This window comes from Larimichthys crocea, chromosome XIII, assembly GCF_000972845.2.
Source record: "Larimichthys crocea isolate SSNF chromosome XIII, L_crocea_2.0, whole genome shotgun sequence".
In the NCBI taxonomy this organism is placed as follows: domain Eukaryota; kingdom Metazoa; phylum Chordata; class Actinopteri; family Sciaenidae; genus Larimichthys; species Larimichthys crocea.
Window position 1 is genome coordinate 9,844,491 of NC_040023.1, and position 22,172 is coordinate 9,866,662.

General features: G+C 42.6%; 2 protein-coding genes and 1 long non-coding RNA gene across 31 annotated transcripts in view; 2 read left to right on the forward strand and 1 right to left on the reverse strand.

Annotated features, from left to right (window-relative positions):
• Nucleotides 1-6,775, forward strand: part of macf1a (microtubule actin crosslinking factor 1a) — a 192,973-nt gene extending 186,198 nt beyond the window's left edge. For 21 of the 28 annotated variants that reach the window (XM_027286533.1, XM_027286544.1, XM_027286545.1 and 18 more), the window contains 4 exons: nucleotides 2,264-2,481; nucleotides 3,635-3,751; nucleotides 4,355-4,463; nucleotides 4,560-6,775. In XM_027286533.1, the coding sequence (XP_027142334.1) occupies nucleotides 2,264-2,481; nucleotides 3,635-3,751; nucleotides 4,355-4,463; nucleotides 4,560-4,804 (689 nt within the window). In that variant the 3' untranslated portion in view covers nucleotides 4,805-6,775. The remainder of the gene's footprint in view (nucleotides 1-2,263; nucleotides 2,482-3,634; nucleotides 3,752-4,354; nucleotides 4,464-4,559) is intronic. The other 7 variants (XM_027286540.1, XM_027286541.1, XM_027286542.1 and 4 more) reach the window with 1 other exon arrangement.
• On the reverse strand, nucleotides 468-15,429 carry LOC113747309 (uncharacterized). 2 transcript variants are annotated; one of them, XR_003463544.1, is made up of 3 exons: nucleotides 15,318-15,429; nucleotides 2,815-3,451; nucleotides 468-607 (listed from the first exon to the last, which is right to left on the reverse strand). It is a non-coding gene; the product is annotated as an uncharacterized LOC113747309 (long non-coding RNA). The 2 variants fall into 2 exon arrangements; XR_003463545.1 differs by lacking the exon at nucleotides 468-607 and adding an exon at nucleotides 2,399-2,500.
• Nucleotides 9,064-21,677, forward strand: bmp8a (bone morphogenetic protein 8a). Its single transcript, XM_019270763.2, has 7 exons — nucleotides 9,064-11,009; nucleotides 15,373-15,565; nucleotides 16,666-16,814; nucleotides 16,900-17,079; nucleotides 17,254-17,333; nucleotides 17,696-17,806; nucleotides 20,757-21,677. Exons 1-7 carry the CDS (start codon nucleotides 10,442-10,444, stop codon nucleotides 20,904-20,906), a joined length of 1,431 nt encoding a protein of 476 aa, XP_019126308.1. The 5' UTR covers nucleotides 9,064-10,441; the 3' UTR covers nucleotides 20,907-21,677.
• Nucleotides 21,678-22,172: the final 495 nt, after the last annotated feature.

Below are 22,172 nucleotides of genomic sequence, written 5' to 3' on the forward strand. Positions count from 1 at the left end.
TTACAAGGTGAGCTAATAATGGAAACATGGGCGGAGATGCTGAGGAGAAAAGTGTCTGAAACTTTGATATTGTCGTGTTTTCATGTTAGAATGAACACTGTCTGTGAGTGTATCGTCTCTTTTTAGTTATTTCTTCTAGTTTAAGCTCAAATAAAACTCAAAGTGTAAAGAGACAGCGAGTGTTTAAGACCTGGGCGTGGCCAGCCTGGGTTTCTAATAACGCTGGCTTCCAACACGGCTCCTTTTTAAATGTGATGGCTGGTTGGTGGGAGACACAATTACAGGGTGCACCTGGCTGGCTGGCGTTGAGGGGGGACGTAATTGCAGGGTGCACCCGTTAAATTGACTGGCCTTGCTGTCGGGTTGCTACGGCGACGATCATGGCCATGAGGCCATGTGCTACGGCTGGCTGCAGCCCTCTTTCTCCTCCATCTTTCTCTCGACTCTTTTGTTTTGTTTCATGTTTCCTCTCTCTCTCTCTCTCTCTCTCTCTCTCTCTCTCTCTCTCTCTCTCTCTCTCTCTCTCTCTCGCGGCTGGCTTCTCCAGGCTTGTTGTTGTCTGCTGAGGCTGCTGCACTACTTTCTGTCCGAGAATGCCGCTGAGTGTCTTTAAAAGAAAAAAACAAAATAAAAATAAGGAGAAACCCTGAATCTCTGGGCTCGCTCTCTCTCTCTCTCTCTCTCTCGCCCGCTAAGCATAAGCCAGGCATGACGCCCACCAACATATATTTATGCACACGCTGTGCGTACGCAGCAGAGCTGAGATGCTGCAGTGAGAAAATGAAGTGAAGAGAAAGAGAGGCTGTGCTTTTTGCTCCCACCACCCCTCTGATGTAGCAAAGCAAATACGCAATGAAAGTGTGTGCATCGCTCAGCGAGATGATGTTTTTCACAACTGGAGACACTTTGCCATTGCTTAAAGGAATGATTCGACACTTGGGGAAACGTGCTGATAGCGAAGTCATAACGTCATGTCTGGGCGAGCCTTTTGTCTCCGCGAGCCTCTTTCATCTGTCAGGAGGCGTAAAAAATGAAGCCGGGTCCTGATGTTTGGATGAACCGGCCTCCATGACAACACAGAAAAACAGCTCGATTGTTGTAACCCGGTATTCTTACGTATCCATGAAATCCACCGACACTCGCCTCGTCTGTCGATGGTCAAAGGCTTTGTGTAAAATGTTTGTTAAAGGTCCAGTGTGTAAGATTTAGGACTGTCTGTTGACAGGAATGGAATTTAATGTTAGTGTGTTTTAATTCATGTATAATCACCTCAAAATATGAATCACTGTGAGCCCTTTATATCTACAGTGAGAGCAGACAAACCAAACTCTGATCGAGATCTGGACTTTTTCCTTTTCTCTTTTTCAATGCTTAGAAGTTGAGGCTGCAGAGGTACCGTTCAGCTCAGCCGTGTACAAAGGTTCAGTCCTTGCTGTCTCCCCACATTCCTGTCACTCTTCAAGCTGTTTAATCTGTCATTTAAAGCTCAAAAATATATTTTGAAAAAGTAAAAGAAGTCGAGGCCGAGGCGTGGGAGAGTGTTCAGTTGGTCGCAATCTGCAACTTCACCGCTAGGTGCCACTAAATCCTGAACACTGGACCTTTAAAGGCCACCACAACAAGAAATATGGAACAAAGACATGAGCTGGATCTTTAGTCATTTCACTTCCTCTCTGTGTTCGCTTCCTGGCTGAGGTTTAAGCGTCGCCACATTTCCCAAAGTGTCAAAGTATTCCTTTAAAGATACGATCAGCACTCTGTTAGCAGCTTTTTAACTCTCTCTTGTTGAGAAAATAATCTCTCAAGCACAGAAATGTTTTCTCTGGCCATGAACAAGGAAATATGTGAAATGGGAACAATGACCCGTGGAGCTGTGTGATGGATTTGTCTGCAGTGATGACAGTGTGTCTCCAGAACCAGAACCAGAGTCCACAAACGTGGACGACCTGCTGACTTTCGTTGCGTATCGAATTGATTAATTTACCTTTGTGCTCAAAGCGAACACACTCGCTGACCTCTCCCCTTAAAAACAAGTCGACCAAAGTGCACTTACAACCTCCACCCCACCCCTCAAACACCGCCCCTGCTCACGTGCACTCTCAAATGAAACATGCACGGACTCTGATGTCTGCAGCCAAAGGAAGCACTGACTCTCTCCCTCACCCTGCTCGCTGCCTCTGCCGCCCCCTGCTGGAGGAGAACCGTGAGCCGACACGAGCAGGCCGACTCATTTTGTCGTTCATCTCTCTTGTTTCTTCTCCAGCTCGCGGCCGCACCAACCTGGAGCTGAGGGAGAAGTTCATCCTCCCTGAAGGAGCGTCTCAGGGTCTGGCTGCCTTCCGCTCCCGGGGTCGACGCTCCAAACCCGGCTCCCGCAACGCCTCGCCCACCCGCTCCTCCTCCTCGGCCTCCCACAGCGGCGCCTCCCTCCCCTCGGCTCCCTCCGCCCCTGCCACACCGACGGCCTCAGCGTCATCCAGGGTGAGAGCTGACATCAGCGCTTAAAGATTTCAACAGGATCTAATTTTACTGTTTTCCACTTCACGTCCACTCATTACAGCAGATTAATGACAGGACAGGAATAGGAGAGTGTGTGAATCAGAGCAGCTTTACAAAACACGACTGACCTTCAGCATTTAATACGATAAAAGATAAACGACTTCTCAAATCTGATCCAGACAGACCAACAGAATCAAAGAAGTAAACTTCAGGACAGATTGAAGATTTGAATCGTCTTACATCGATTATCAAATTCAATATTCAGTCACATTAAAAGGGAATAAATAAATTAATCACTTAAATCTGATAACTTACCTCAAGTGATGTCACGTGAGTCAGTATCTGAGGTTTAAAGTGGATCTGTCACCTCCGCTGCCTGTGCGAGTTCAACGCTGAATCTGTGAAGTTAATGTGAAGAAAAACTGTTGATCACATGGTGAAAGTTTCCCCCTCGGGGGGGAAAGTTTCTTTTTTTTTTTGCTTGTGTGTTCAGTTTAAAAGTCTCACACACACACACAGACACACAGACACACACACACACACACACACCTCTGTCACACTCATCGTCTGCATTGTCAGGTTTGTTGTCAGACTACATTTAGCCGTTAGTGTTTCTCATGTGTCAGCATCTGATTACTGTCTGTGTGTGTGTGTGTGTGTGTGTGTGTGTGTGTGTGTGTGTGTGTCCGTGTGTGTGTGTGGGTGCGTGTGTGTGTCCATGTGTGTGTGTGTTTATGGGTTCATGTTACACACTGTTCAGTTGTTGTCATCCTCTTCTTGTTGTTGTTAAATCACCACATTCTTTAACTGTGAAATTTTATTTTGTGTTTTCTTGTTTCTTTGTTTTGTCTTTCATCTCCTCGCCTCCTTGCCTCCTTGCCTCCTCGCCTCCTTGCCTCCTCGCCTCCTCGTTCCTCTTTCAAACCTGCTGTCGGCTTCACAAACGTCCTTCCTGCATTGTCGGGTTACAAAAAAATCAATTCAATCATCTGCTGTTACACAAACACACTGCGCTGCACCTCCTTCCCTTCCCTCCTTCATTCGCTTCTCCCCTTTGCTGCCTTGCTCTCCTCCTCCTCCTCCCTTCCTTCCTTCCTTCCATCCTTCCTTGCTCCCTTCCCTTCCTTCCCTTCAGTCCTCCCATACTCACTCGCGTGACTATGCCAAGCCCTGGCTGGTACACAGTAAAACTCCAACGCCAACCAAGTGCCACTGCTGCCCAGATCTCGGCCACACCACTCCTGGGCACGAGGTAACACACTCACCCCACCCACCCACCCACCCACCTCCCTGTCCCACCCGACCCCCACCCACCCCACTGAACGCGCTAATGCACTAACGCACACTCCCGGGTGCTCACACACGCAACACGTAGAAACTTTTTTTTGCCGCTGTCGTGTGAAAACTTTGAGGTTTTCGGTGGTTTGAAAGATTCCATCAACGCTGAGAATAAACACGAGGTGGTCGAGCTGAAACCTGGAAGACGACGAAGTTTTAATTTGACAAGGACGAAGTATCACGAATGGTTTATTAATGACTCGTTGTTATTAATAGAAACAGAACTGGAAAGAAGTCTGAGCTCAAATCTGAAACATTTTGTGAAGGAAAAAAAAGATTTTGACGAGTTTATTATTGTAAAGTTTAAACAGATAATTAATGAATTGTCTGTGATTGATATTTTTAGAACAGCTGATAGTTTAACACAGTGATCGTTTGTCTTTGTGTTTAGTTTTTCCTCCAGTGTTCGTGTGTCTGTGCCGTGCTCTTTGTTTGTTCAGGAGTTGTACGATCATGTAGTGTTTGAAATACTCGTGTGTGTGCTCGTATCAGTAATCGGCTCCTGTGTGCTCCTCAGGGGGCCACGTCAGGGTCCAAACTAAAGAGGCCGACGTTCCACTCGAGTCGAGGCTCGCTGACCGGAGAGAACGGAGGAACGCCGCACACCAGCAAACCATCGCGAACAGGTGATGGTTTCCATAAATGATGTTACAATCATTTAAATTCTCTGAATCTACAAAGCCCAAACTTTAAACTCTTCCCTCTTCTCTCCATCCTGGCAGATCCAAAGCGAGGGGCGTCCACCGTCAGTGGTCCGACCAGCCGAGCCGGCAGCCGGGCCGGCAGCAGAGCCAGCAGTCGGCGTGGCAGCGACGCCTCAGACGCGTCGGAGCTACAGGACGCTCGCTCCGTCTGCTCCGACGCCTCGGACACCCCACGACGACCTGGCGGAGCTAAACCCTCCAAGATCCCCACCATCTCCAAAAAGGCCCCGAGCCCAAAGACCACAGGGTCCGCGAGGAAATAACACCAGCCACAACAACACACGGCGGCCACTTTGGGCGTACCAGCTCTTCAATCTGAAGTCCATCCGTTAGGGCTCGTAATTGTGCACTATGACTGACATTTTCCAGGGGAAAGAAGGAGATGGACAGGAGGAGTGAATCTCCCTCTCACTCTTTCCCCTCGGTCTCGTAAACGGACTGTAAACATGCACAAGAGGAGCAGAGTTCTGGCTCCGGCAGTCCCAGATCAGAGTCTGTGGGGGTCGAGAGTGACGTTTAACCCCTTTAAGAAGCGACCCCCGTTTTGCCTTCCAGTGTCCTGCTTCGTCTTTCAAACGTTCCCCACCGGCGAGGAACCGAAAACCACCGACGGACTTGACGTGATGCTGCCTTACTTTGTGTTACTTCTTCTGTCCCGATCGGACAGAGCATCCGAGAAAGTCTTTATACCGACACACACACACACACATCTTGTAAAGGAGTGGGATGCACCACCACCACCACCGTCACCACGGCAACAGAAAAAGAACGATCTGTGGGTTATTATTTTGGCTTGTGGGCCAGATGCCTCAACGATGAGCTGAAAAAGAAAATATGCAACGACTGCCATGTCGCTTCCTCCTGAGAGAGAGAGAGACAGAAAAAAAAAAAAGGTCATTTCAGCAGATCTGCAGACAGACAACCAGTGTGGAGAGCTCAGGACACGCACACACACACACACACACACACACACACCGGCTAACCTCAGACTCGGAGGATCGGTGGTGGTGGTAGACGGTGGCAGCGGCGGTCACTGCTGCAGCTGAGGGCAAACAGTCACACACTCAAACACCGCAGAGCAGACTCCCTCCCGACTGCTGGAACGTTAAGATCAGCCTGTGTGTGCGTGTGTGTGTGCGTGTGTGTGTGCGTGCATTTAAATCCCGACACACAGAAATCACAAACCGGCAAGAGGAAGGACTATTTTTACGGCGACACACACAACTAACAGCACATCAGTGACAATATTCGACGTTCATGACAACCAGCATGCACTAATCGTCTCTGTTCTCTGCAGTTAATGTCTGACACTGTGTTGCCCTTTAACAACCCAGCAGCACACACACTCACACACACACTCACACACACACACACACATGGTAGTGTGTGTCATTGTTACAGGAAATGTTAAAGAGGTTTTTGACTTGAGTCACTGTATGCAAAGATTTTAATTTGCAAAAACGTCTTTTTCTTCCTTCTCGTTGTTTTCTGGTTAATTTATAATCCAGCTGTATTTTTGTTTTCTAGCTTGAGAAAGAAAAAAAAATCTATTTATTTTTCAGTTTCACGTCATATCAGCGTCATTGGTGGAGAGTGATTTTAGTATTATGGTTAAAGAAATTGTGATTTTTTTTTTTTTTTTTACGGCTCCGCTCTTCGACATGGTTTGTGTGTAAAGTGTGTTTCTACTTCATCGTAACATTTTCCAGGTCGCTGCCTTCGTTTGTTCATTTCTTCTCTCTTTTTGCTAATGACTACAATTCCCAGATCATGACCAAAGGGGTTTGCCCTTCATGTGTAGAGAGAACTACAAATATGAATGACAGGAGACCTTGGTGCAGAGTGGACCAATGAGAGCAGGTGTCTTCCCTCATGTCCCTCCTCCGCCCGGTGTCTCTTCTTCTTCTAGGCTTTTTTTCAAATGTCCCGTCGTCGACGGGGCCGAGTTGTCTCTGTGTTATCTCAGTGTGAGAGATGAAGTTTATGATAAACTAATGACATTACAGTAAGACAGAAAGAAGACATCTTAAGGTGATTTTTATTTATTTATTGTCTCTCTGAGGGAGTCTCGGACTCGGGAGGTGCAGCAGGAGGAGTCCGCCACCTTTTGATGCTGTGCTCCTCTCAGTGTGATGATGAGAACATGGAGGAGCGTTAACTGTGTAAAAGTAAAAACTAAAATTATAAACAATTTTTTGTTCTGTTTTTGTATTAAAAATATGCTTGCAGTAAAACTTTGTTCGGCTTCTTTGTGGCTCTGTGTGAAATGTCTAAATCTATAAATCTGCAAAGACGCGGATCATCAGCGTACCGGACGCCAATCCCCAACGGGCACGTCTCCATCACGTTGTGATTCCTCCACGCGACTTCAAACCCACCGGGAGAGTTTCAGAAGCGTTTTGATAACTTGCTCAAATTTGTTCATTTTTCTGGTGCTTCTAAAAAAAAAATTAAAAGCTGCAGAGTCGAATTGTTTCAGCTCGAGCTGCTCGTGGTTTGAAACTCTGACTAAATTCACCCTCAGTACAGTTGTCATGAACGGGGAAATTAGCTACAGAGACCAAAACTGTTTTTTGTACCAGGCTGTAAACATGTTTATTTCTGCTGTGAAGTTGGACATTTGGACATGGGTTCTTATGGAGACTGACTCACTTCTGGAGCCAGCCTCAAGTGGACGTTTGAGGAACTGCAGTTTTTTTTTACTGCTTGAGAAAAACAAGAAATTTGACCAAATGATGAGATGAGCAGATTTTTGTCGACAAGATTTCTTGTACAGATGCAGCTTTTGTTGGCATGTGTGTGACTTTTAATGTATGTTTAGAAAGATGTCTGAGTGAAACATGTCGAGACTGTTGAGAGCTAAACGGATGTTTCTTCTCTCTCGTGCATGCCGACATTCACTCACTCTGACAGCAGACCACAGACTCGGAGGCAGCGACCGGACATTTCTAGGTAATTATCCTGTAAAAGATAAGGACACACCCCGACTGGATCTTCACTGCTGTGAGCAGAGGAGGTAAACACAGGCGGGTGGAGGAGGTGGTGGTGGATGATGGTTGATGTCGGTGATGTCTCAGTGTTCAGCTTTCTCTTTATCACGTTCCTCGTTTCTGTGCGAGACGGACGGAGGATTTGAAAATAGCTTTTGTTTATTTGGTGTTTCCACCGGAGATGATGAGGTCTGAGTCCACCCTCTGCAGCTGTGTGTACACACACACTCCTCATTTTCTGTCCACTCTCGATCCATCTACGCCCGTCGTCCTCCCTGCAGTCCATCTGTCATCCCAGACTTCTCCGTCTGATGACAGTCCTCGCTCTGTTCCACCACTTCTGTCTCTCAGGAATGTCATTTTTCATCTCTGTTGGGTTTATATGGTTTTAAGGGCACTCACCACTCCCCTCTCCGTTCGTCTTTCACCTCCTCCTCTTCATCTTCACCATTATCTCTCTCCAGACACACACACACACACACACAAAAAAAACCTCATAAAGTTGCAGATGTGCAGAGGAAAGAAAAACAAAATGGGTAGAGCGTTAATTCCTGGCATTTGGGACTCGCCCTTTCGGCCAGGACAGAATGAACCGCGGTCAGTTTGGTTTGGTCAGTGTTATTCATGCCTTTCAAAGTGACCACAAGTACCAGGCTGCTTTGAAGAAAAGAGTACACAAACACGGGCTGGCACAGGGCTGAACCTCACTACTATATTTGAGTCATTTCTTCCCTCCGAAATCCTTTTGGTTCAAACGCACACATGCACCGTGTGTGTGTGTGTGTGTGTGTGTGTGTGTGTGTGTGTGTGTGTGTGTGTGTGTGTGTTTGCATTAGCCTCGCTGCAGGGCGAGCTCTGTGAACTAATGAATGGCTCGACGGGAAACGGTGTCAACGCAGAAGCCACCACTTCAGAGCCGAAGATTTTCTGTTTAATGTTTGCTCGGCGGCAGACTTCACTTTGGAGTTCAAATTTTGGAGTGTTGCATTTCGGCTCCAAGCCTCGAGCTAAGGCGGCGATGCCAGAGATTTCAGAAAAATCCAAACAGTTATGAAACTGACGAGGTAGAAACTAAAATATCAGTGAATACACCAATAAAGTTCAATGAACCTTTTAACTGACAACCTAACATTAGTAGATACTAAAATGATTATAATCTCTAAGTACTTTGTGTCTTTGGAAATAAGTTTTGGACGTTTTATTTTATAGATTTGAATCATCTTTTTGCTCAAAATGTCCAAAAAAACCTCAAACTATTGAAAGTACTCCAGCTATACTATGCTGACATGTTTATAGTCCTCACGTACACGTCTCTTTGAGAAGTTTTGGACATCATGGTGTAACCTTTGACATTTTATAGATTCGTCTAATTATGTTTTTGCTTGAAATGTAAAAAAAACAAACTTTAAATTGGAGGTTTAGCTTTCTTGGCGTCTGAAATGCTTTCGCTATTGTTTACAGGAGTTTATTCAGTGATCTTCCTGAAGTATAAAGATAAGTAACGTCATGTGCACTGCTTGGTGAGTTTTACAAAGAATGTGGTTTCAGATTAGCGAGTCCTCCTTTTTAGTTTGAATTCATTTTATCAACTGATTTAGCCTTCAAATAGTTTCTAACAGTCTGATTCATTGATGTACTCAGTTGTCTTTTGTCATTTTTGGCTCTAGTGAAATTTACAACCCACTTTTGGTGTAAACCCCCTTCACGCCAGTTTTGAGCACAGTTGCTATTGTGCAGGGCACCGGGCCACTTTGACTTTCCTTCCCCAACCGAGCCGCCCGAGACTTAACGTGGAGTAGCAATGAAAGGAAGCAGTCATGAGAAGATGAAAAGATAGATGGGTGGAGGTAAGACGGGGAGAGAGGGAGAGATGAGGTCTCCCAAGGAGACCACTGGGAGGGGTGATGATGAGACGTGAGCGGCAGCAGAGAGACGTTTAAAGACTTGAAAGAGGTCGAGAGGCGGAGGCTGGGAGGGAAACACCCTCCTGGTTCTGGTCAACTCTTTACACTCTCCAAGCTTCATACGCAGGACACACACTCTCACTGCTGCACACAGCTCTGCTTTTTAGATGCTCACACACTCAGAGTGTGTGCATGTGTGTGTGCGCCGCAGATTTGAGGACCGCAGGAGAAACCTCTCGCCTCTCCCAAGGATTACAATCAGGAAACAATTTCCTGGAGTTATCGTTTCTATAAATTGGATTAAGACAGACATCTGGAGCCCTCGGAGAGAGACGTGTGGGTGGGGAGCAGGCGTGAATGGATGAATAAGTACTCAAGGATGACTGGATAAAAGTTTCCAGCCGTGATTGCTCCACAGCAGAGGATCCTCATGAGATGTCTGTTTGACTCACTGCAGGTGTGAACTTTATTTCCTCGTAAAAAGCCGAGGAGGATTGGACCAAACCTGATTGCACAGCTCTTAAATTACACTCCAATCTCTGCGGCACCTGCTCATCACTGAAATTGCTTTCCATCCTCCAAGTTTACAACTTCAAAGCCCGGACCAATCTTCCATAGAGGCATTGTTTGTCTATATTCAAACACACATTGTGAGCTTGTAATTATGCCCTCACTCTCATTATCTCTGTTCCTTCTGCTGCACGACTAAGAGGTGAGGAGGTAGAAAAAGAGGGAGAGAGGGAAGGCAAAAAGGGGGAGGGAGAGATAAACAGAGGCAGTTTAAGGCGGTAAACACGTCCCGTCCAGAGCCAGCGCTCCTCTAAACACATCAGGCATAAATCAGCACTGCGTTTGTCTGCGGTGACGCTCAAACAGGAGGACAAACAGCCAGGGGACGAAGTGGAGCGAGTAGAAAACACTGTGGTTGTCAAGTCTTGAAACACTGGAGTGAAGAAACGTGCGGCTGATCATCAAGTGAGGAGAAGAGTTTGATTTCCCCGCAGCCATGGACTCGGACGTCTCCCACAGTTTCTCCTGTCTTTGCAGTAAGATGAAACAGCAGCACATGAGCAGAAGAAGCAGCGGCGGTGGCGGCGTTTTCCAGCAGCAGACAAGATCAACCTCCACCTCTAGACCCCACCGGCCTCTCCTCCACCCCAGGACCCTGCTCCTCCTGCCCCTGCTGCTCCTGCTCTTCCTCTCCTTGTGGAGCCAGCAGGCCGAGGCCGTGGTCCACTCCAGTTTCAGGCGGCTGAGTGGCCGCGAGAAGAAGGAGATGCAGAAGGAGATCCTGTCCATTCTGGGCCTGCCGGGGAGACCCAGACCCCACCCGCCGCTACGACCGCCCTCCTCCGCGCCGCTCTTCATGCTGGACTTGTACCACGCCATGTCGGCCGATGGGGAGGATGAAGGCAATGAGATTATTGTAAACGGACCTGGCATGGGGAAGTTTGGAGCGGCGGAAAGGTTGGCTCAGGTCAACCACGCAGCCCCGCCGACCCTCAGCACGCACACGCCACCGCTGGGCACGGTGGTCAGCGAGGCCGACACGGTGATGAGCTTCGTCAACCTGGGTGAGTAAGGATGCCGCACAGGAAGTAGACTGCGGGTACGCGCATGCCATTGGTCGACTAATTCAGTAGGAATTTTTCTCCTCTTCCGCTACGTCCCAACGATATTTTGCAGCGTCACTCTGTCCTGGTCAGCTCGTCCAGCTCTGATTGGTTTATAGAATCAAACCAGAATGATTCAGCCAGAACTTTGTCCAACGCTGGTGGAGCGCTACATAAAGTGTGGCGAGAGATCTGACTGTGCAAGACTACACCATACCGCCTTAAAGGCGTAGTTCGACATTTTAGGAAATACACTGTAAAGACTGACACCACCATCATTTCTGAACCTTTAATAGGTAGCTCTAGCTAGCAGCCAGTTAGCGTAGCTTAGCATAAAACATCTTAACCTCTGGGTGCAGTGACCTGCTGCAGACACGAAAAACCACAAACATTTCTGTTTCATATTAAGTAAACAACACAATGTGTAATATGTTAGTTTGTGACCTTTAGCTGTGCTAAAGAGCAGATTTTGTTGCATTTTGAAGAGGCATGCTAACAGTTTCCACCCGTTTCCAGTCTTTGTGCTAAGCTACGCTAACCGGCTTCAGGCTGTAGCTTTATATTTAACCTGTTACATATTATATCTTAGCCATGAGAGTGGTGCCAATCTTCTCATCTGAGTATATATAAATCTATCTATTTGAATCTGTACAAAGATCAGATGCTGTAGGTTTGTGTGTCGAACTACTTCTTGGCCGGGTGTAGTGACGTCCTGTGAAACCACAAATTGTTGTTTTTACATTTCTGTTTCAGATTAAGCAAACAACATATTATATATGATAAGTGTTAATTTGTGTAGCTGTGCTAAAAAAACAGATTTTGTTGCATTTTGAAGAGGCATGCTAACAGTTTCCCCCTGTTTCCAGTCTTTGTGCTAAGCTAAGCTAACTGGCCTCAGGCTGCAGCTTTATATTTAACGCACAGCCATGAGAGTGGTGCCAATCTTCTCGTCTGATTCTTGGGTAGAGTGTATTCTCCAAAATGGCAAACCATTCCTTTAACCATGGACAGAGAACATTTTCCATCATCAGTTTCGAATGACAGAGCAGTTTTCGACTTTGCGGTTTTGGCGACGAAATGTAAAAGTTGGACGGGATAAAATTACACTGTGTGTGAACTTGACGACACTGACAGTGACATGTCGGTGCTACTGTTTTAGTTTCTCTGCTGTGCAAATTTCCACAAACATTCACCCCCACAGAGAGGATTAAAACCAATGTCAGTTTGGCTGAACTATATTGGTAGGTTTCCATTTCCACCCAGCATTCCTAAATCCACCAGCCTCGCTCAACTGCTGCTGCTGCCACGGCCAAAACTGGGCAGAGCAGTGCAAAATCTTTCCAGCACTGAAAAGATTTTTAGTACGATCGTTTAAAGAAGGCAGAGATTGATGCTGAAAGGTTTAGCTCTTCTTCTGAATGTTTTTGCAAGCTTTGCCAGAAACATAACATCTCAAAAGCGATGTTTGATTGCCTAGATTTGATTGTTCAGTGAATTTCAATGACGTGATCTATTAGTAACTGTGTATAATTCCTAATTCTGAGCAGGGAATCAGTAATTTAAGCAGTTTTGATTGATTATTTATGTCAAATGTCAAGAATTAGCTCATGAAAATGAATATTTTCCACTTTTTCTGGGGACAGTTTGCCGATTTGAAGTCTCTGTGAGAAAATGATTGATTGACTAATCAAGAAAATAAACAGCAGATTCGTTTATAATGGAAATAATTGTTAAACATCACCACCCAGATCCTGTGTGAGTGTTCGTGCTGCGGTCCAAACCACACAGCAGCCTGACTGATGCCTATCTGTCAAGGCATAAAAATTAAACATCCTCCTCTGAATGGCTTCCTTCCTCCAGCTCCTCTGGAATGGGGACGGTGATCACGGCTCAGTTTACCGTGGGAAACATCATCTCGTCTCTCAGCTCGGGGTCTTTAATGAACTCAAATGAAAGGCTTCCTTTTTCTTTTCTTTTTTTTTTTTAGAAGATTTGGCTGTTTTGGAAGAAGAAAACGCACCCTCAAATTTATCAGTCAACGCTGCGAAAACACAGCAATTTATCCTGCAAGCCACCGCGATCTTATAAACAAAGGTGACTCAAAAGTGACTCACGCCTTTTAATGGTGACCCACAATGCACGCCAGTGTTTCCTTTCAAATGATGAAGTTTTTATTTTGTTGTGAAGATCCTTGAAACATCAGCTGAACTCGTGCACAGAGAATTGTCGTCGTTCAAACACACTCGCATGTTGTCAACAGCTTTCTCGACCGGCTGCAGATATATTTAGTGTCTATTCCTCTGGCTAATCTAATCAGTGTGTGTAGTTCATGTAAGTTGAATCAAACAGGCATGGGTGTGTGTTCCTACGCATATGTAATGGGAAGACACAGCTGGTTAGAATTAAAGGCCCCACTGACACACACACACACACACACTGAAGAAGAAAAAAAAAAGCAAACGGTCCGAAGCGAGATGAAAATACTGCTGTGGAGGGAGCGACTCTAAAAATACCAGGTAGGGCTGCAATTAGTGGTGTGTGTGCTGAGCAGCTGCTGCGGTTCAGGGCACTAAGTGTCTCTAATTACTGCACTGTGTGTGTGTGTGTGTGTGTGTGTGTGTGTGTGTGTGTGTGTGTGTGTGTGTGTGTGTGTGTGCTGATATGAGCACGCCCAGCCCATCAGGGGTGTCCTGTCCTTAGTATCTCTATTTACTGTGTGTGTGTGTGTGTGTGTGTGCGCGCACCAAACCCCAGTGACCAGAGCTGTTTCGTGTCTCTGTGGGGTTCCACAAGGACACACACACACACTCATGTTCAGTAGAGGACGGTGTGTGTGTGTGTGTGTGTGTGTGTGTGTGTGTGTTCGCCTGCTTCATTTACATGTTGTTCTTTATTTTAAATCATGTCGATGCTGCGTTCAGGTGTAATCCGGTGTCTCTGTCGTTCTGTATCTTTGAGCTCCGGGTACGAGAGAAGTACGTAACGCTGTAGTAACGTCACACACCACCGACTGGAGAATATTTAATGGAGAAAATGTTCTGTGATTTACAGAGTTTCCTGATGGACAGTGAAGTAAACTGCTGCCGACTGTAGCTGCTGTTAGCTCTGTTTGTTAGCCAGGCCGCCCTGACTGTGAGCTCAGAGCACCGGGGGAGTGTTAGTGTTCGTACCACAGGCGTTTCGGACCACCGGGAAGAAGAAGAAGAAGAGGAGGAGGAGGCTTGAGGGGGAAAGTGATAAATAAAGCACAGAGCTGAAACAAAGTAAAAGTCGGTTTGGAGAAAAAAAGTTTCATCCTCTATGAGAAACAGTTTGTATCCACGCTGAGCTGCTGGTGAACATGTTTTATATTTAGTGTTTTATAAAGTGACTCATGTTGTGTTACAGGGAGTCGTGTGTGTGTGTGCGGTGACTTCCTGGAGCTCTGACCTCGCCGTAAGGTTGCCAGAGGCTTGGTGTTAATTAGTGAACTTGGCTTTACTAATTAAAGGTTGATTTTCTTTTTTTAACCTTCTGGGCAGAGCCAGGCGAGCTGGCCAGTCTGAACAAGCATATTTCCGAAATGTTTCCATCATATGCTACTTCAAACTTTAAATAATTAATCACTAATAATCATCGGAAATATAATTTATCTCTCACAGGTCATTTTTCTGCAACATGACGACTTGACATCCATCTGTGATTCTTTAAAGTCGTGTTGGAGTATTTGTACAGTTATATTTCTACTCTAGTAAATAACTTTAATCCTTCTCCACCGTTTCTTTCATTCATCTCCTCCACATTGTCACTTTGCTTTTTCTTCTTCTCTTCCATCTGCTTTGAACTAAAAACTCGTCCCATCTGATTCCTCTCCGTCTGACACATCAGACTCTCCAGCGGAAACGCAGCCTCGTGTTTATCGCCCGTTTGAACATTTGGTTTCATTTCTAACATTTGATGTTAAAGACAAAAGAACTTTTTATTCTTTTGGCTGTGGTCACTGCACTTCTTTGGAGTAATATTTTATTTCAAGGTAGGGCTGCAGCTTATTATTATTTCATAATCAACTAGTATTTTCTCAATCAATCAATCCTTGCTTTATCCGAACACTCCAAATGGCTTATCGGAAAGTAAATACAGCTGTTAAGTATAAAGAAAGGCTCCCGTAAGTACTTCAAATCTGTAGTACTTCCTGTACTTCCACTTCCTGGCACTGACTCACTTTTAAAGTTTAAACCCTGTAAAGACAGAAGTAATCCAGACAAACTTTAGTTACTTGTTAGTGAATACCTGAAGCTCGTCTCATGCATAATGCTGATGTCTTTGTTTGCGTCCCTCTCTGCAGTGGAGCAGGAGCGTGACCTCCTGCAGCCTCGTCCATACTGGAAGGAGTTTCGTTTCGACCTGACTCCGCTCCCTCAGGGTGAGACGGTGACGGCGGCAGAGTTTCGGATCTATAAGACCCTGACGATGGGCCAGAGGGCCAACCGAACACTGCACATCTCCGTCTATGAGATCCAACGAGAGAACAGACACAGGTTACCTCCCGTTTACTCTTTATTTATCTTTTATTGCGAGTAGTATGATTTAGTTTTTGTTTTTTCTTGTTAGAAGTCACCTGCAATGTGCCTTAGATTTATATTTTTTAATAATTAGGTGCTAAATAATTCATAATTTAAGGCTTTTGACAAAGACACCAAGATAACATTTTGACACTAGTTCTCCTGACATCTAACTCACAAACAAACATTAAGATATCGATCCGACAGGAACTATGATGAGAAAGAGATCAGATAGAAGACTTTTTTATTCTTGCAGATTTAATCTGTTTCAGTGTTGTAAGCTTTGGGGAAATCAAGTTTCAGACATCTCTAGTGTTTAATCTTTTTTGGTATTTTGTTCTTTTTTAAGAAGTACTCCAGTGATTTAGTACTGCACCGTTACCATAAAGTCGGGGGACTTGCAAGAGACAACTGACCTTCCGTGTTTGTTAAACATTTACATATTTCAAACTATATAAAATACCTGAAGTCTCAACACAATCACAGTCAGTTATTTTTAGCACAGAAGACAGGATAGAGTTGCTCATGATGTGCAAACTGACCTTCATGTGTACAAATGAAAAGTATTACCCAACTCACTGTGGCCTAGTAATTAAGAACATCATCCGTCAGACAGACTATCAGGGGTCAGTGTTTGTGTGTTCATCCATCTTGTGTTCATTATCTAAGCTTCTTATCTGTATCTGAGCCTGACCTTCAACCTTTCAGTAAGTCTGAGGTGAGAGCATGAAGACCAATGCCAGCCTTGATTTGGAAGAGGTGTAACATCCAGTGTTAATTTAAAAACATCTGAGGTGTGCTCTGTGCTTCACCTTTCTTCAGTAGACATGTAGGATCCATTCATAACTAATCTGAGAGCCTTCAAAGGTGTCAGGTTTATAAGTTCTCTCCTTTACCCGACGAGGTTGCAATCAACAACTTTACCACTAGATGCCACTAAACACACCAGATCTTAATAAGCCTTAAAAAATGGAATAAATTGTGTTTATTCAAAAGTTTCTGAGTAGCAGCAAAGTGAAAAATCTATCAGTTTGTCTCTTTTGGTAGTCTGATCACATCATTTTGTCTATTTTCAGAGAGCCAGAGCTGGTGCTGCTCGACATGCAGTCGGTGCCTGCAGGACAGGAAGGCTGGCTGGCCTTCGACGTCACCACAGCCTCCAACCACTGGCTTCTCCACCCCCGGAGCAACCTGGGCATACGTCTCTACGTGGAGACAGAGGAAGGTGGGTCCACACGCCACAACAGAACGTTACATTAATGTTTTTATTGCCGTTTAGTAATTATTCAGATGTTGCTCTCGTCTTCCAGACCGCTCCCTGTCTGCAGGCTGGATCGGGTTGGTGGGACGCAGAGGCCCTCGCTCAAAACAGCCCTTCATGGTGACCTTCTTCAGGGAGAGTCAGGTCCCGTGTCGGCCACCACGAGCCGTCAAGCCACATCCTCGCAAGAAGAAACCCAAATACGACCTCCCGGTCCCCAGCATCCATAGTTAGGTTCCAGGCGCCCACGCTTTGTGGGATTACAACTCTGAATTTGATGCTTTTACTTGAGACATTATGAAATTATTTATTAATTTCTCTTTTTCCAAATTTCTGATGTCCTGTCTCACTTTCATCAAAGTGAGTTATTCGTCTTACTAAATGTTTTTTCTTCCTCGTCCAGATCGGAGTCCTGCCAACAGCGGAGGTCAGCCGTGTAAAAAACACGAACTCTACGTCAGCTTCAGTGACCTCGGATGGAAGGTTAGCTCATTCTTTAGTATCACTGTTCAAGCTGGATGCAAATGGGTTAAAACACCATATATACCTATGAGAAATCTGAGAAATTAAATCATTTCATTTTTCAAATATTAAAATAAAAGGTCCAAACTTCCATCTTCTGAATTATACATATTACCTCAGAAAAATATTTATTATTCACTTTGAAACATGTCTCAGTGTTTGCTGTTTCTGAACTACAGGAACCAACTGAAGAAACCACTAGAGGTCGCTTATGTCAGAGTATTTTAGGTAGTAATCAGTTACTTTGATTTAAGTAGGAGTAAATGTGAGGCGTTTGATTGGTATTGGTTGTTGATCATGTTTCTCCCTGTGGTTGTGTTTAGGACTGGGTTTTGGCTCCCACTGGATATTCAGCTTATTACTGTGATGGAGAGTGTTTTTATCCTCTGGGCTCCTGCATGAACGCCACGAACCACGCCCTCATCCAGCAAGTGGTCGGTACAGCTACACACACACACACCTGACACTGTTGCTTCATCCTGATGTTTGACTGATTCCATTGTAAAGAATTTTTATCACAATATAGTGCAGACTGCTGCACTGTATGAAGGCTAATGGTGTCACTCTGAACTGTCACTTTACTTGAGTTTCCATTTTACTTTATATTGAGATTTCACTTATTTTCAAGGGAAAAATATTGTACTTTTTAACAGCTGTTCTTACTTTTGTATATAGCTTATAGTAGCGATCAGTTTGGGCACCTTATAGGGTCATGACAAATTTTTTGCCGTTCCATCTACGAGTGATTTCTATGGAAGATGATTACGGAAGACCACATCAATTTTTTACTTTTTTTCCTTAAAATTCGGACCTTTTCTTCTCAAAATTCCATCTTTTTCCTCAAAGTTCAGACTTTTTTCTCTTCAAATTCTGACATTTTCTTCTCAAAATTGTGACCTCTTTTTCTTAAAATTCAGAATCTTGTTCCTCATAATTCTGACTTTTTTTTACTCTTGAAATTCTGACTTCCCTCAAAATTCTAACTTTGTTCTCTCAAAATTTAAAACGAGAGAAAAAGTCCGAACCATGAGGGGGAAAAGTCCGGCTTTTGAGTGGAAAAGTCCGAATTCCAAGACAAAAAAGTCAGAATGTTGAAGGGAAACGACAGAATTATGAGGGGGGGAGTCAGAATTTTTAGGGGAAAAGTCAAAACTGTAAGAGGAAAAGTCTGAATTATAAGGGGGAAAAGTCAGATTTTCAAAGGAAAAGTCAGAATTTTAAAGGGGGAAAGTCTAGAATTCCAAGAGAAGCCAGAATCTTGATAGGGAAAAGTCAGAATCAAGAGGAAAAGTCTGAATTTCGAGGGGGAAGTCCGAATTCTAAGTCAAAAAGTCAAAACTTTGGCTTTTTGACTTTTCTTGAAATTTGAAACTTTTTTCCTCGAACTTCTGACTTTTTCCCCTCAAAATCCAGACTTTTCCCCTCAAAATTCTGACCCTTTTTCTTAAAATTCTGACGTTTTTTTCTGAAAAAATGTGACTTTTTTTTCTCAAAAATCTGATGTTTTTTCTTTAAAACTCTAATGTTTTTTCCGTAAAATTCTGACTTTTCCCCCTCAAAATTCTGACCCTTTTTCTGAATTCTGACTTTTTCTTCGATCAAAATTCTGACCTTTTTTATTAAAATTCTGACTTTTTTTTTCTTAAAATTCTGATTTTTTCCCCTCAAAATTCTGACCTTTTTTTTAAATTCTGACTTTTTCTTCTCTCAAAACGTTTTTTTTTTTCTGAAAAAAATTGACGTTTTTTTCTAAAAAATCTGATGTTTTTTCTTAAAATTCTGATGTTTTTTTCCTCAAAATTCTGATTTTTTCCTCTCAAAATTCTGACCTTTTTTATTAAAATTCAGACTTTTTTTTCTTAAAATTCTGACGTTTTTACTTTATAACTCAAATGTTTTTCCCGTAAACTTATGATTTTTTCCCCTCAAAATTCTGACTTTTTTGCTTAAAATTTTGACTTTTTTTCCTCGAAATTCTGACCTTTTTTATTAAAATTCAGACTTTTTTCCTTAAAATTCTGACGTTTTTTTCTGAAAAAAATTGACTTTTTTTCTCAAAAATCTGATGTTTTTTCTTTAAAACTCAAATGTTTTTTCTGTAAAATTCTGACTTTTCCCCCTCAAAATTCTGACCCTTTTTCTGAATTCTGACTTCTTCTTCCATCAAAATTCTGACCTTTTTTATTAAAATTCTGACTTTTTTTTTCTTAAAATTCTGATTTTTTTCCCCTCAAAATTCTGACCTTTTTTTTAAATTCTGACTTTTTCTTCCCTCAAAACGTTTTTTTCTGAAAAAATCTGACGTTTCTTTCTAAAAAATCTGATGTTTTTTCTTAAAATTCTGACGTTTTTTTCCTCAAAATTCTGTTTTTTTCCCCTCAAAATTCTGCCCTTTTTTCTGAATTCTGACTTTTTCTTCCCTCAAAATTCTGACCTTTTTTATTAAAATTTAGACTTTTTTTCTTAAAATTCTGACGTTTTTACTTTAAAACTCAAATGTTTTTCCTGTAAACTTATGATTTTTTCCCCTCAAAATTCTGACTTTTTTGCTTAAAATTTTGACTTTTTTTCCTCAAAATTCTGACCTTTTTTATTAAAATTCAGACTTTTTTCTGAAAAAATTTGACTTTTTTTCCTCAAAAATCTGATGTTTTTTCTTTAAAACTCAAATGTTTTTTCTGTAAAATTCTGACTTTTCCCCCTCAAAATTCTGACCCTTTTTCTGAATTCTGACTTTTTCTTCCATCAAAATTCTGACCTTTTTTTATTAAAATTCACTTTTTTCTCTTAAAATTCAGATTTTTTCCCCTCAAAATTCTGACCTTTTTTTTTTATTCTGACTTTTTCTTTCCTCAAAACGTTTTTTTCTAAAAAAATCTGATGTTTTTTCTTAAAATTCTGACATTTTTTCCTTACAATTAAGACTTTTTCCCCTCAAAATTCTTTTTGCTTAAAATTCTGACGTTTTTTTTCTGGAAAAAATTACGTTTTTTTCTCAAAATTCTGACCTTTTTTATTAAAATTCAGACATTTTTCCTTAAAATTCTGACGTTTTTTTCTGAAAAAATGTGACGTTTTTTTCTCAAAAATCTGACGTTTTTACTTTAAAACTCAAATGTTTTTCCCGTAGACTTATGACTTTTTCCCCTCAAAATTCTGACTGCATGCTGCACACACAATAATGCATCAGGGTTAATCAACAGTGTTATAATTTATCAGTCACAACACAATCTTTTGCAGAATAAGTACCTTGACATTCACAGTGCATTTTGCTGATATTTTCTGTACTGTTGCCAGACAAAGGATTTAAGTACTTCTTTTTAGGAGCTTTAGTCAAATACTAGACTTGTGTATATATAAACTGTATTTGACTCGCTGTGGTAGGTCCACCTCCTGAAGCCTGACGAGGTTCCGAAGGCGTGTTGCGCTCCCACCAAACTCAGCCCCATCTCCGTCCTCTTCTATGACGACAACAACAACGTCATCCTCAAGAAACACCGGAACATGGTGGTGAAGACCTGCGGCTGTCTATGAGAGGTTCCTCTAATCTGAACACTGACGGATCCGGAACAAGTCCAGAAACCACAAACTCTGCAGAACCTCTTTAACGTTGGATCACAATGTCATTATTAATCAGGTCTAATCTGTGCTTTGAGTGCTGATTTAAGATCAGGGAGTTCAATTCATTTTACAAATTAATAGTTCAGATTTCAAATCGGCAGCTTTAAACATTCAGAATTGTCAAACAGCTGCATAAATGTGAGAAATATTGAGTCTATATAAATTTACCAAAGAGCTGAAACATACTTGTATCATAAAACATTGTATTATTAACAGTACTGAAGATTTCAAAAGCACAAATTTGATCCAAACTGCTACACGTTTCAAATTCTGATTCAGTCTTCACAGACAGCTTTAAGTGGCAAATGATATTGGATGGCAGAAGACGCCATTAGTGATGCCTGGTTTGTTTTTTATACAAAAAATAAGTTTATTTCATTTCTATTGTTGGAGTCTATATGAAGAGAAAGTCAAATTGTATTAATGTAATAAAAAATATTCACAGTCTCCTGACTCTGATGTTGTATTATAAAAAAGTACTGAAGTGTTTCAGTGTCAGTCAACACAAATAAATCATATTTCACTAATAAAAACAAACACTGAAATTTCTCTTTAGTTATATTCTGCTGAGTCGCCTTAAAGGGTCGAAACTGTTTTATGTGGAGGTCTAAAAAGAAAAAGTCAGAATTTTAAGGAAAAAGTCAGAATTTTGAGGAAAAAAAGTCTAGAATTTCAAGAGAAGTCAGAATTTTGAGAGAGAAAAAGTCTGAATTATGAAGGGGGAAAAGTCAGATTCTGAAAAGTCAGAATCTTGAAAGAAAAAAGTCAGAATTTTGAGAAAAAAGGTCAAAATTTTGAGAGAAAAAAGTCTGAATTATTAGGGGGAAAAGTCAGAATTTTGAGGGGGGAAAAAGTCAAAATTTTGAGAGAAAAAAATCTGAATTTTGAGAGAAAAAAGTCTGAATTATGAGGGGGGAAAGTCAGAATTTTGAGGGAAAAAAGTCTAGAATTTCAAGAAAGGTCAGAATTTTGAGGAAAAAAAGTTTAGAATTTTGAGAGAAAAAAGTCAGATTATGTGAGAAAAAAGTCTGAATTATGAGGGGGGGAAAGTCTGAATTTTGAGGGAAAAAAAGTTTAGAATTTTGAGGGGAAAAGTCAAAATTCTGAGGAAAAAAAGTTTGTGTGTGTTTGTGTGTGATGATAGCAACAACGATAAGTCGATTACTTGATCAACTATTT

Excerpts from the sequence above, each read along its gene's own strand:
- bmp8a (XM_019270763.2), top strand. The coding sequence starts at position 10,442 with ATGGACTCGGACGTCTCCCACAGTTTCTCCTGTCTTTGCAGTAAGATG. Across the intron at positions 11,010-15,372 it reads GATGAGCTTCGTCAACCTGG|TGGAGCAGGAGCGTGACCTC; the intron begins GTGAGTAAGGAT and ends CCCTCTCTGCAG. Across the intron at positions 17,334-17,695 it reads TCAGTGACCTCGGATGGAAG|GACTGGGTTTTGGCTCCCAC; the intron begins GTTAGCTCATTC and ends GGTTGTGTTTAG.